Source organism: Pteropus medius, unplaced genomic scaffold, assembly GCF_902729225.1.
Source record: "Pteropus medius unplaced genomic scaffold, Ma_sr-lr_union100, whole genome shotgun sequence".
Taxonomy (NCBI): Eukaryota; Metazoa; Chordata; class Mammalia; order Chiroptera; family Pteropodidae; genus Pteropus; species Pteropus medius.
In genome coordinates this window covers 10,452,470-10,465,223 of record NW_024347790.1, presented here as the reverse complement: position 1 = coordinate 10,465,223, position 12,754 = coordinate 10,452,470, and the positions used below count along the sequence as shown (strand labels likewise).

At 34.2% G+C, this 12,754-nt stretch overlaps 1 protein-coding gene across 13 annotated transcripts in view; it reads left to right on the top strand.

The window, feature by feature from the left end:
- The window catches only part of ABI1 (abl interactor 1), an 89,337-nt gene that overhangs the window by 26,269 nt on the left and 50,314 nt on the right, over positions 1-12,754 (top strand). For 11 of the 13 annotated variants that reach the window (XM_039877607.1, XM_039877606.1, XM_039877600.1 and 8 more), the window contains exon 2: positions 12,250-12,417. The exons of the other annotated variants lie outside the window; for them this stretch is intronic. In XM_039877607.1, coding sequence (XP_039733541.1) covers positions 12,250-12,417 — 168 coding nt within the window. The remainder of the gene's footprint in view (positions 1-12,249; positions 12,418-12,754) is intronic. 13 annotated transcript variants of the gene reach the window in all.

Sequence of the window (12,754 nt, the reverse complement as noted above, 5' to 3'; positions counted from 1 at the left end):
CCCCATTGCCCTGAAGCAGCTGAATTGATACAGCAGTGAAATGGCCTTTTGAAGACTCATTGTACTAGCTGGTTGGCAGTTCTTTGCAGTGCTGGGATAATGTTCTCTACAGTGTGATCTAGTCTCTAGATCAGCCACTAGTTTGTGGTGGTGTTTCTCTTATAGCCAGCATTTATTTATAGGTTGGGGAATTAAGGGTGGAAATGGAGTGAACTCTCACTAATACCCCTAATGATCCTCTAGCAGAATATTTGCTGCTTTTCTGTACAACTCTGGGATATGCTAGTTTAGAGTTCTCAGTTTCAAAGGGAGGAATGCTTTTACTGAAGAATTCAGTATTGGTTCTGTTAAACTGGAAGTTGAGCAACTGGCCACTTTGGCTTCCTCATTCCAGTGAACTAACAGGCATAGAGGGAGACTGCTGTTTTGGTTAGGGTGATTGATCCTGATTCTCTAGTAGAAATTGGATTGCTACTACACAGTGGGGGTAAAGAGGAATGTGTCTGGCATACAGATCTCTGGAGTGCCTCTTAGCACTCCCATGTCCTGTGATAAAAGTTAATGGAAAACTAAAACAACCCAATACAAGCAGAGCTACTAATGGCAGAGAAAGAATGATTCAACCCACCAGGCAAGAAACAACCAGATGAGATGACTGTGAGGACAAATGGAATATGTAGTGGGTAGTAGAAGAAGAAAATATAAACACCAGTTATGACCTCATGACCAGTTACAGAATGAAAACTCTAGTTTTTATGACTTTCTACTGTACCTTAGTATTTGTGTATAAACCAGTTTTTTTCTCCCCTCCCCACCCAATTCTCCTACATTTAACTTAAGATATGTTACTAGTGGTTAACTTAGTATTTCAGTATTTAAGTTACAGGATGTCAAAGGAGAAGTGTGACTCAGCTAGCTAAAGATTATTACTCAAAGAGAAAGTAGACTTTGTATTCTTTTGGGGGAGATAACATTTTGGTTGTATGAGGGATGGTTATATCATGTTAGACTGAAGCATGCATGATTTTACTGTTGTCTTTGTTCAGGAGTTAAATATTATGTATATATATACCATACTGACAGAGGGTACTGTAGTGGTTTGTACTGTGTCAGTTTATTTATGCTGGAACTGAGTATCTTTTGATTCCATAGTATGGTTCCTTCCCTGGCTGGTTGTGGGTTGGAATTGGCCACAAGAGAATTTGTGTTAGCAACACTCATTAAACTCTGAAGGTTTTCGTGGTTAGATTCAATGAGATGCAGAGGTGTTGGTGGGTTCCAGCTTGATCTTCGTTTTCTTTGCTTTGATGACAATATGGTCAACAGCAGCATCAGGCCCATTCACCTGGTGGGAAACCTACCAGATCTCCCTCATGAACCTTTTGTTTGCAGTCTCATTTCTGCAGTGGGATGTCTTTGGCTTCTCGTAGGTAAAATTCTATAATAAATTTCTTCTGTAACCGATAGTTGCTCTACTTCTCACATTGAATCCTGACTTAATACTCTTTCCTTGTTAGTAACTGTATCACTTTTGTTGAGTACGTGGTATTCTAGTATATGAATATTTTTCTATTAGCTGTCATTAGCCACTTAGATTGTTTCTAGTTTTTTTGCTGTGATAAACAAAGGTGGTATGGCTATCCTTAACACAGTTTCTTTGCATTTGCTCTTTTTTTTTTTTTGTAAATTCCTAAAAGTGAAGAATATATGCGTTTTAAAGAACCGAGATACATTTTGGTTAATTGCAACCTCTCCATCGTTATGTGAAAGCGTTTGCCCAAACGACATTCTTGATCATCATGGCTCTTTGAATTTCATTCCCTTTGAAAAGATAAGATTATACGAGAAGATAATTGGTTAACATGGAAGGAACTGAGTGTCTTGGACTAAGTATGAAATATATTCTGTCATTAATACTTAACCTTGGAACTCATTTTGTGTTTAAATGTAGCTGCTCTTTCTAAACCTGGATTTTTACAGGTTTTGTATTAAACTTATTTTTGAAAATATAAGTCTTGTAGTATGGAACAGGATGGAAAAGGAATTCGTCTGGGATAAATGTCATTGACTTAGGCTGTAATTGTGATAAAACTTAAAGTTTCAGAGTCTAATTATCTAGTTATTGGAAATGCCCTGTGAATATAAATTGACTCTTGAAGGTTGAAAAACATATTTTACATTAGGGTTGGATTTGGAATTTTATGTAAGGAGTGTATTAGCTGTTGATTGTTTGTGTTCTTCTTTTTGCTGGACTTCTTGTCTGTCAAAAAACTAACACAACAGGCAGCAGATACTTCCCCTAGGTTTTGCCGGGAACAAAAGGGCTCATAGGTTTAAGTGGGAGGTAGTAGGGAGGAGCTGTGCTAAAGCTTACAATGAATAGGTTTCAACCCAATTTATTATGAAAAAAATCCTTTTCCCTGGGTATTTCCCACAACCTGCCAGGGTTTCTTTTTATTTAGTTTTCACTTTTATTGGAATGGGAATTGTGTCGAAGAAAATTAGATCCTTTCAGTGTTAGCTAGGTATTGAGTATATGTATACCCTAATCCCCATGACTCCATGCTTAATAGGTTTGTCTGTAGTGAACCAGTATTTTGCCTGTGTGCTCTTTTTTCCCTAATTCTATATCTCATCCCTTTCCACAAAGAGATTATGGATTCCTCCTGGGATTTTTCTCAGCTCTCAAACCAACCAAACCCTTAGGTTGGCCTTCAGCAAAATAGATGTTTTGTTTTGTGTACTTTATGGTACATAAATCTCTTCTTATTACAGGTATTAAAACTTGAAGTTTTAAATCCTTCCTATTAGCATTAACATACTTCTGTTTTTAAAAAAGAGCCCCTTAAGCCAAAAGTGTTGCTTATATATTGTATTTTATTGATTCTAAGAATGTTCTTCCCTGCCCCCAGATTTTAACATTCTGAAATTAGAATGCATTTTACAATGATGTCCTTAAAAAGCTGTCAGCCTGGCAGCAGTTGTCATTGTTTGCACTCCTGTGAACTTGATTGTTTTTGCTGGTGACTTTAACTGGATAATTGTCACCTATCAACAGACCATTTAGGGACCATTTGAGGAAAGAATAGAGCCCTGGGTATTTCCTTAAAATTTGTTTTGGCATCTTCTGTTAAGATGAAGATAGCACTAGCATCAGCATTTACAACTTTGGTGTCAGCAGCTTGAAAGACAATCCTGGAAATAATGGTGGACCATTATGTTAAAAAATATGTTGTCTGCAGTTCACAACATCATCTATATGGTATTCTTGCCACGATGTTTAATCCGAATCTAATCATGAAGAAACAGACAAATCCAGATTGTAGGACTTTTCTGTAGAAAAACTGGCCTGGATTTTTAAAATAATGTCTGTGTTTTGAAAGAAAAAAAGTTAGGGTTGGAGGGACTGTTCTAGATTTAAGGAAACTAGACATGACTGTAACAGGTGTAAACAATCGCTGGTTGGATCTTGGATCATACAAAATAAAAGACATAAAGGTTTTTCTTTTGGAAGTTGGGTAAATTGAATATGAATTCTACAACTTATAGAATGACATACAAAGTTCTTTGTCCAAATAAATCTGAAAGAGCATTTTCTATAAGTACAAAATAAAAATTCTTCCTATGAAAGCATTCTGACATAATTGAGTTGGCTGGTTTTTCTGACACATAAAAATACTACATCTAATAGTAGCTGGTTTGTTGGAATAATTGAAATATGTTTTTTTTTTTTTTGTAGATTTAGGTTATTTTTTAATGGATTGTCATGAAATCGCTTCCATAACATAATAAGAAAAACCTTATTTAAACATTTAAAATACTCTGTGGGTAAAATACTGACTTTGGAAAAGTGGGAGATGTGGATGAGAAGTAAGTTAAGTTATTAAAAAGGTCTGATGTGCGAGGAAAGGTAAAGACACAGAAGCAAGATGGCAGAAAACTATTCTTTTTTTTTTTTTAATGTGCATGGGACCCTCTTTTGTTACCTCAGCAGAGTCATTAAATCACTTGCAGTTAGGACAGAGAGAAATTATTGCTCCTCAAAGAAAGTGAATTATTTTCAAGTCCTCTTGGCAGACTTTAAGGAAGGGTTCAAAACCAGTAAGAAAAAGACCATTTTATTTAAGTCATACTATTACTTTGAAATGTTATACAGGCCAATATTCTAGGATATCTGCTAGGTACAGGTTCTTTTTACCACATAAGGCATCTTTCAGTAAAGTAGGGCCCCAATCTAGAAGTGGTTCTCTTTTTAAAAAACTAGGAAAAAAATTTTTAAATTATAGTTGACATTCAATATTATATTAGTTTCAGGTATACAGCATAGTGATTTGACATAGAAATGAGGTTGTAAAGTTACCTTGTAGGTTGGTGTTTGGAACTTAATTATACAGTAAAATGTTACAGTGAAAAGTTGGAAGAAAATAGTTTTATTAAACTTATAAAATGAGTAAGTACTTTAATAAATCAACAGTGTTAGATTTCGAGGAAAACAGATTTAAGGTAGAGTCAGCAAAATGACAGTATCAGTGTTTTGGTATTTATTTCATATAGTTTAAAAGTAGCTATTAAAATGGGCATTTTATTTTTAAGATATTTCCTAAGAAAAGAGTTCTGAGTTCATTTTAAAAATCAGTGTAACTTAATTTTGAATGTAGTCGAGATATAAACCATTGCAAGCATTATAAAACCAAGTAAAATATGAATTTATAAAATGAAATCTAACACTTATTGAAGGACATGTACACAGGGTTATATTATTCTTTCTACTTTTGTATGTATTAGACCAGGGAAACAATAGGAGATATTTATAATTAACTGCATGCTTTCTTTTGAATTCCTTTTACTAAATAATGGCATCTCTTATTTGGTCATTTAGAGGAAATTAGATTTGAACTTATTTTTAACAGGGCCTAATACATTGATGCCCTGATTAAAATAGGGTCTTGGTATTAGAGGAATTAAAATGAGAGTAGGCAACTAACAGTTACTGCTGTCGAAAAATTACATTTTGAAAAAGATGCTAGAGAAGAATAGCACATGGAGAAATGCTCATGATACTTTATTAAATGAAAAAAAAAATCAGGATGTGTAGTTATAGTATCCTGATGCCACTTTTTACATTCTTGTATATATATACATGTACTGAAGAGACTTGAAGAAAATACACTAAATGTTAACATGGTCTATTTAAATGATACGACTATGATAAATTTTTATTTTTTATTTCGTTTTTCTTTTTTTTGTTTTTTGTTTTTTTTTTTTAATGGCAGAAACGTAAAACTATATAGTATGTGTTTCCCCTTTTAAGCATAGTCATGACAAAGATGTTCTCTTTATTTCTTTTGGAGTTCAAGTATTTTCATGTGAAAAGGGGAGAAAGATTTTTCCTGTGGTAATAGGTGAAGGTTGAAGACAGGGAGAGAGGAGGTGTGGTTAAAGATAAATGTATTAGAGAGATTGCTTATAGCTAGAAATTTCCACTTTACGAAGTGAAAAAGAAGAGATTACTTTGCCTGTGGGGCAAGAAAAGCATTTAGAGGAGTAGATACTACTTGAAAAGGTTCCTTTCTCCACCTAGCAGATCCTGACTCAGTAAAGCTTGGTTTTCACAGGTGGATAAGAAGAGAGAGCAGGTTTTATATATGGGCTGTTCGTAAAATTCAGTTATCTAAGGAATTTCTTGTTTAATTCTTGGCTACATTGTTTATTTTAAGTTTAGTTCCTTTAAATAGTTAACATTTTCTTTTAAAGCTGAGTATGTTTATTTCCATTATAAGCAGACTTCATCAGTGGCATAAGATGAGTGGCAAATGGGTTTCATATCACATGTCAACTCCTAGAGTGATTAGTTAAGAGTATTTAGACTTTGTCAGGAAGACTTGTTATAATTGATTAACAGTGTCCGTTTTAGCTCCTTGGAAAAATGCTGGTTGTTTGTCTTTTAGCTTTTAATCCATTTTGTATGATCTTTGGCACATATTAAGGCTGCTTGGTAGTTGCCCAGTAAAAGCATCAAAGAGTGAGGAAGACCAACTATTGGATACTAAACTTAGAAAACTAAGTTTAGTATCCAATCAGCAATTTCTATGCAGATTAAATTTTAAATTGATGGTCTATAGAGGAAATAACTGCGACTAGAACTATACTCTTCAGTAAGGTAGCCACCATCCACATGTGGCTATTGAGCATTTTAAAATGTGGCTAGTTTTGAAATAAATCGGGCAGAGAAACACAAATATCATATGGTTGCACTTATATGCGGAGTCTAAAAACAAAACAGAACAAGATAAAAACAGGCTCATAGAAACAGAGACCAAAGGGATGGTTACGAGAAGTTAGAGGTTGGCGGGATAGGCAAAGGGGCAGGGGAATATAGTCAATAATATTGTGATAAGTTTGCATGGTGACAGGTGATTACTGGAATTAGTAGGATGATCACATTGTAAGGTATAAATATGTCAAATCACTATATTGTATTTCTGAAACTAATAAAACTAATATAAGATTGTATACCAGTAATACTTAAATAAAAATTAAATAAAAAGTGGCTAGTTTGAGAAAATGAATTTTTAAGTTTTATGTAATTTTAATTATTTTAAATTTAAATTTGAAATGGAAGCAGTGTAAAATATTATCTTCTGTTAAACACAATTTTACTGTTTTTACAGGAGTACATTTTACATTAACTATTGCATCAGACATGCATGAGAGATTTTTATGTCTAGGCCTGGAAGTAGCACCCTTTTTTGCCATCATTCCATTGATAATACTTAGTTATATGACCATGCAATTATGGGAGCTGGGAAATAAAGTGTGATTTTATGCCCTGGAGGAAGATAATAGATTTTATTGCAAAGCTAGTAGTCTCTCCTACTCTCATGAAAGAAAAAAAAAAGTGTACAGTGTGCAGCCTGTATACTGAAAACAGACAGATGAAACTCTAGAATATAATGGATGACTGAAAATAATCAAATCTTACTCAGCATTAAATCTGCCTACTTTGGTAAACAAACTAAGAATAAATGGTACTGTCTTAGCTTCATAAAGGGCATCTGCAGGAAAACCTACATTTGATGTTTTGATAATGAAAGACTGAATGTATTTCCTCTAATGTTGGCAACAACTACTTCTGTTCAGTGTTGAACTGGAGTTTCTAGCCAGTGCAGTAGAGCAAAAAAAAAAAAAAAAAACAAGGTGTGTAGATTGGAAAGGAAGAAGTAAAATGGTCAGTTTTACAAACAGCATGACTTTTTAGGGTAGACTGCTGTAATTGATTAACTACATGATTGTCTATGTAGAATATCCTAAGGAATCTACAAAAAAGCAACTACAGCTAGTAAATGAATTTAGTGGTGGTGTAGGATTGCAATGCTAGGTCGATATTCAAAAATCAATTGTATTTGTATAAGCTTGCAATGAATAATTGTCAACTGAAATTAAAAACCCCTTCATGGTACAGTCAAAACACATGAAATGTGTAGGGATAAATTTAATAAACTGCCACTCGTACTACATGAAAACTAAAAAACTTTGCTGAGAGAATTTAAAGGAGGCCTAAATAATAAGAGTTATTGTGTTTATAGTATGGAAGATTTAATATTGTTAAGATTTAGGTTTTCCCCAAATATATAGATTTACTACAGTCCAAGTAAAAATTTCAGCAGGCTCCTTTGTGGAAACTGACAAGCTGTTTCAAAATTTATATGAAAGTAGAAAAGACTTTAGAATCTCCAAAACAATCTTGAAAAAGAAAAACAAATCTGGGTGAACATACAGTACCTGATTTAAAGACTTAACTAAAGCTATAATAATCAGTACAACATAGTAGTAAGTAAGGCTCAAGAGATTTATCAGTGGAACCCAAAAGAATCCAGAAATAGACTCACACCTATGCAGTCAGTCATTTGATTTTCGAATAAAGCACCAAGGTAGTTTATTGAAGAAAAGATAATGTTTTCAACAAATGATGCTAGAAAGAAAAATTTGACTATTATCCTAACACACCATATGCAATAAATTAATATGAAATATGTCTTAGGCGTAAATGCAAGAGCAAAAAGAATAAAAACTTCTAGGAGAAAACATGGAAGAAAAATATTAGTAACCTTTTGACAAAGATTTCTAAAAATAAGATACAAAAATCATGAACTATAAAAGAAAAAATTGGTAAATTAGACCTCAAGACTGCAAAAGTAATGAAAAAGCAAGCTGGAGACTGTGAGAAATGTTTGTAAAATGTATCTGACAAAAGGCTTGTATTCGGAATACACTATAAGGAACTCAACAATAAGAAGGCAAACTAGTTAAAAACATGGGTGAAAGAGGAACAGACACTTTATCAAAGAGGAAATAGATGGTACATAAACACTTGAAAAGATGCTTAACATCATGATTTGATGGGGAAATGGAAATTAAAACCACAATGAGATACATTATTTATCTACTAGAATGGTTAAAATGAAAAAGACTGACCATAACAAGTGTTGCTAGAATTCACATAAATTGCTGGTGGGAATATATATAGGAGCACTTCTGCTCCTAGATATTTACCTAGGTATTATTACCCAAGAGAAATGAAAACATATGTCCACACAAAGACTTGGACTCAGATATTCATAGTAGCTTTATTCATAGTAGTCCCAAACTGTAAACAACCCAAATGCCTATCAGCTGATGAATGGATAAGCAAATTGTAGTAAACCCATACAATGGAATATTATTTAGCAATAACAAGGATGAATTTCAGGAGCATTTTGCTTAGTAAAAGAAGCCAGACACAGAAGACTATATACTTTTGAGTCCATTTATATGAAATTCTAGAAAAGGCAAAAGTGTAATGACAGAAATTGAGTGGTTTTCCAGGATCCAGAGACTGAATATAAAGGACATGAGAGAAATGTTCTTTATCATGCTTATGATGGTGGTTACACCACGGTACATGGTCATTTAAGCACATTGACTTGCATACTTAAAATTTTTGTATTATATGTATTTCATACTTTAATAAAGCTCCCCCCTCTCTTCCCCAAATGAAATGGTCTCGAGCATCTTTCAAAACTGGCCAGTGACTTTTTTGGTTTGTTTTTTTATTTTTTAATATTGTTATAAACTCTTAGGTGTAAATATTTTATGTGTTTCATTTCATTATAGTTATCCTCATTGATGTTTTCATTGTCCCATCTTTGGTCTGCAACAGCTTATTCCATTTGATTCCTGAGTCCTTTTGACATGACCCTAGAATAGTCCTTGGTGGCTTCCACATGCTTTGTGATATACATGTTCCAAGTGCATCTTGTACATTTCTTGCCCAGACATGTAGCCATCTAGGAGTCCTGGTTCTTTGCATTGGAGAGTGGTATTAGAGATCACGATCTGGATAATAAATGGTGCTCCATGGCTGCTAGATAGTCTTTATCTTTAGGCCTTTCTTCTCATCCCGGTCTTCAGCTTTATTGAGGTATAACTGACAAAATTGTAAGATATTTAAAGTAAATTATGATAATTTAATATAATCATACACTGTGAGAGAATTTCTCTTATCTAGTTAACACATCTGTCACCTCACATATTTATCTTTTTTCTTTTTTCCTTTTTGTTGAGAACATTTAAGTTCTACTCTCTTAGCATATTTCAGTTATACGATACAATTTTATCAACTATAGTCACCATGTTTTACATTTAGGCCTTTTCATCAGACAGTTAGGATATTGATGTATGATATGATAAAATACAAATCGAGTTCAAACTGATGGTTTCAGTTTAAATCCAGAACTACAGATTTTTCTTAACTTTGTTCTTCTTACGTCCAAATTTCTTTTTGAACCAAGCCAAAATCTCAGTTCTCAATGACAAATATAATTAATGACTTCCTTTATCCCACACTACACAAACAACAGTTTCAGAATAATAATTCCAAAACTACCATCAGCAGTAAAGTGATTTAAAACAGTTTCAGTCTTTTTTTTTTCTCTTTCAGTTATTTCCGTCTTACGGATAAATCCCATTAAGAATGTACAAATTACTGTGCTTTGAAGTCGCTTTTGGAATATTTTCTTTCTGGTTAAGCCACTAATTGGATGCACATTTAGGCTTATTGATTAATTTTACATTTAATTTTGGAGAATCTCTTTTTAAAATTTAATTTCATTGCATAATTCATTTACAGAGTTCCAAAAACAAATCTACAAAACAAGGTATTGTTTAAAGAATTCTATCCATGTTCTTTCCAACCTACTTCCTCCCCCATATGTAATTTTTTAATTTTTTTATTCTTTTTAAATTATATAAACATGTATTTTCTTATCTTTCCCTTTTTTTTAGTTAAATAGTAGCATTCTGTAAACATTTTTTTCTATCTTAGCAATATTCTGGAGACCATAGTGTAGCGGTAATAACAATATTTCTCAACATTTCTTATTACAGTCATCCCTCATTATTCATGGGGGATACATTCCAAGACACCCCTGTGGATTCCTGAAACTGGGGATTGTACTGAACCCTAGATAGACTGTTTTTTCCTATACTACATACTTACCTATGATAAGGTTTAATTCATAAATTAGTTATAGTAAGAGATTAACAACAATAATAGAACAGTTGTAACTATATTTGTAATCACAGTTATGTGATTTAATGCAATTTCCATTTTAACTAAGCACTTAACACATACTTTGGCCTAACTTTTGCAGTTTGAGGTGCAACAGCAAAACTAATGTGAATACCTTTATCCTTCACAATTTCGTGGATAGAAGATTCATTCATATCGTAGATTTTAGCAACCTCAGCATGCAGTTTTTTTTCTTATTAAGAACTTTCATCTTTCACTTAAAATAGGCACTTTATGGTTTCTCTTTGGCAGACCTGAATTGCCAGCATCACTACTCTTGCACATTGGGGCCATTATTAGGTAAAATAAGGGTTGCTTGATCACAATTACTGCTTGTAAACTGTTTGGTTTCTATTCCATGTTTTTCCTATTGAATGTTGGCCTTAATTTTTAGATTATATATTACTGATATTTACCCTTTGTGATATAAGTTGCTCCCTCCAACAAGTTTATCGTTTGTCTTTGAACTTAGCTCTGAACTTTGCTTTGAACTTTGTGTACCACTACAGGAGTTTGGGAAGAATGGGTGGGTAGAGGATTGGGTCATAAGATCCACAGTAGTTTTTATGGAGAGAGGCTTGATCATAATGGATAACTGGGAGGTTAGATTTCTGATGGTGGTTAATATAAACAGGAATATAAAGTGGAATGGATTTAGTCCATATCATTTTTAGTGGGTGTTGCAATTTTTTGTTAATATTTGTTAAGTAGAACCCTGGGGCCATCAGATGGTGAGCCAAGGTTTAACAAAAGACTGAAGGGAAAGTGGAATAGAGAGGGTTATTACTCACTGGTCCTGGAGAGGGTATGCTGGATGCCTCAAAGGCATACATTGGGGTGGGGTGGTGGGGGTGGGGGGTGGTCGTGGTCGTGATCAGTGCAAGTTTCATACACAGAGTGAGCAGCAGGACCTGGGGCAGATGCCTTCCTTAGGGTCTGGGATGGAGGGCTTTGGGGTTCCTGGGCTAAGGCAGGATTGGTCAATTCAAACCAAAAAGAGTCGGGGGTGGGGTGTCGATAACCTCTAATGACAGTGGGGTCTTGATCTAAGGGACACAAAAGGGGAAGGATCTGGGAGGCAGGAGAGACTGTTCATCACAAGGAGTCTTGGGGGAATCGTATCAGGAACTTATATATTTACTTGTGACTCTGAGGGCTGTTATCTAGGGCATGAGCTTGCTGGAGGAGCTAGTGTCATTTCAAGCGCCCTCTAGGCCATTTAGCCACAGGAAATGGATGCCAAAGCAGCAATATTGAATAGTTTAGCTGAGCTCTCAACAGTGGGTTGGGAGCTTGGGGTTGACATAAGGTCCTAAAGATGTCATGCGATAAATTAGTTTAGGAGCTTTAATTAAGCAACTTAGAACCAACGGTTATAGTGTGCCTCTGATGTCGGTTGCTTGGTGGCTCCTTTAGTGGACCTCTGTGGATGGACTACTTAGGAGGAAATAATTCCCATCTGGCAGATAGGGATCTCTGCCATGGCTTCATAGGTGTCCTGAGACTATCATCTCATAGGTTCGATAAGTTTTTCGACTCAGGTTTTTCTATTAAAAAAATTGAGTTATAACTCTGCCTTTCTATAGAATATATGTTTAATGTATGTTAACTTAAATAACTATTGGTCGTTCTTATTTCAGGCTACAGACAAGAGAAAAGCTTTAGAAGAGACCAAAGCCTACACAACCCAATCCCTAGCTAGTGTTGCTTATCAAATAAATGCCTTGGCCAACAATGTACTCCAATTGCTGGACATCCAAGCCTCTCAGCTTCGGAGAATGGAGTCTTCTATCAATCATATCTCACAGGTAACAGTTTGTAAAAGGCTTAAATTCACATTTAAGCAACTGGCAGCATATATCAAAGAAGTAGCCTGGATATATGGATTCCTTACTTCTTACTGACTAACTATAGTTATTATCACTGTCAGCTTTAGCTTTAAGTTCAGTAAACTTACTCTTCTTTTTTAATAAAATATGCACAATATAAATTTTACTATTCTAACCATTTTAAAGTGTGTAGTTCTTTGACATTAAGTATATTCATATTGTTGTGCAACCATTACCACTTATTCTGTTCTTCAAGACTTCTCTTGAAGTAAAATAAATTGCACATAATTAAAGCATATAGTTGTATGAAATTTGG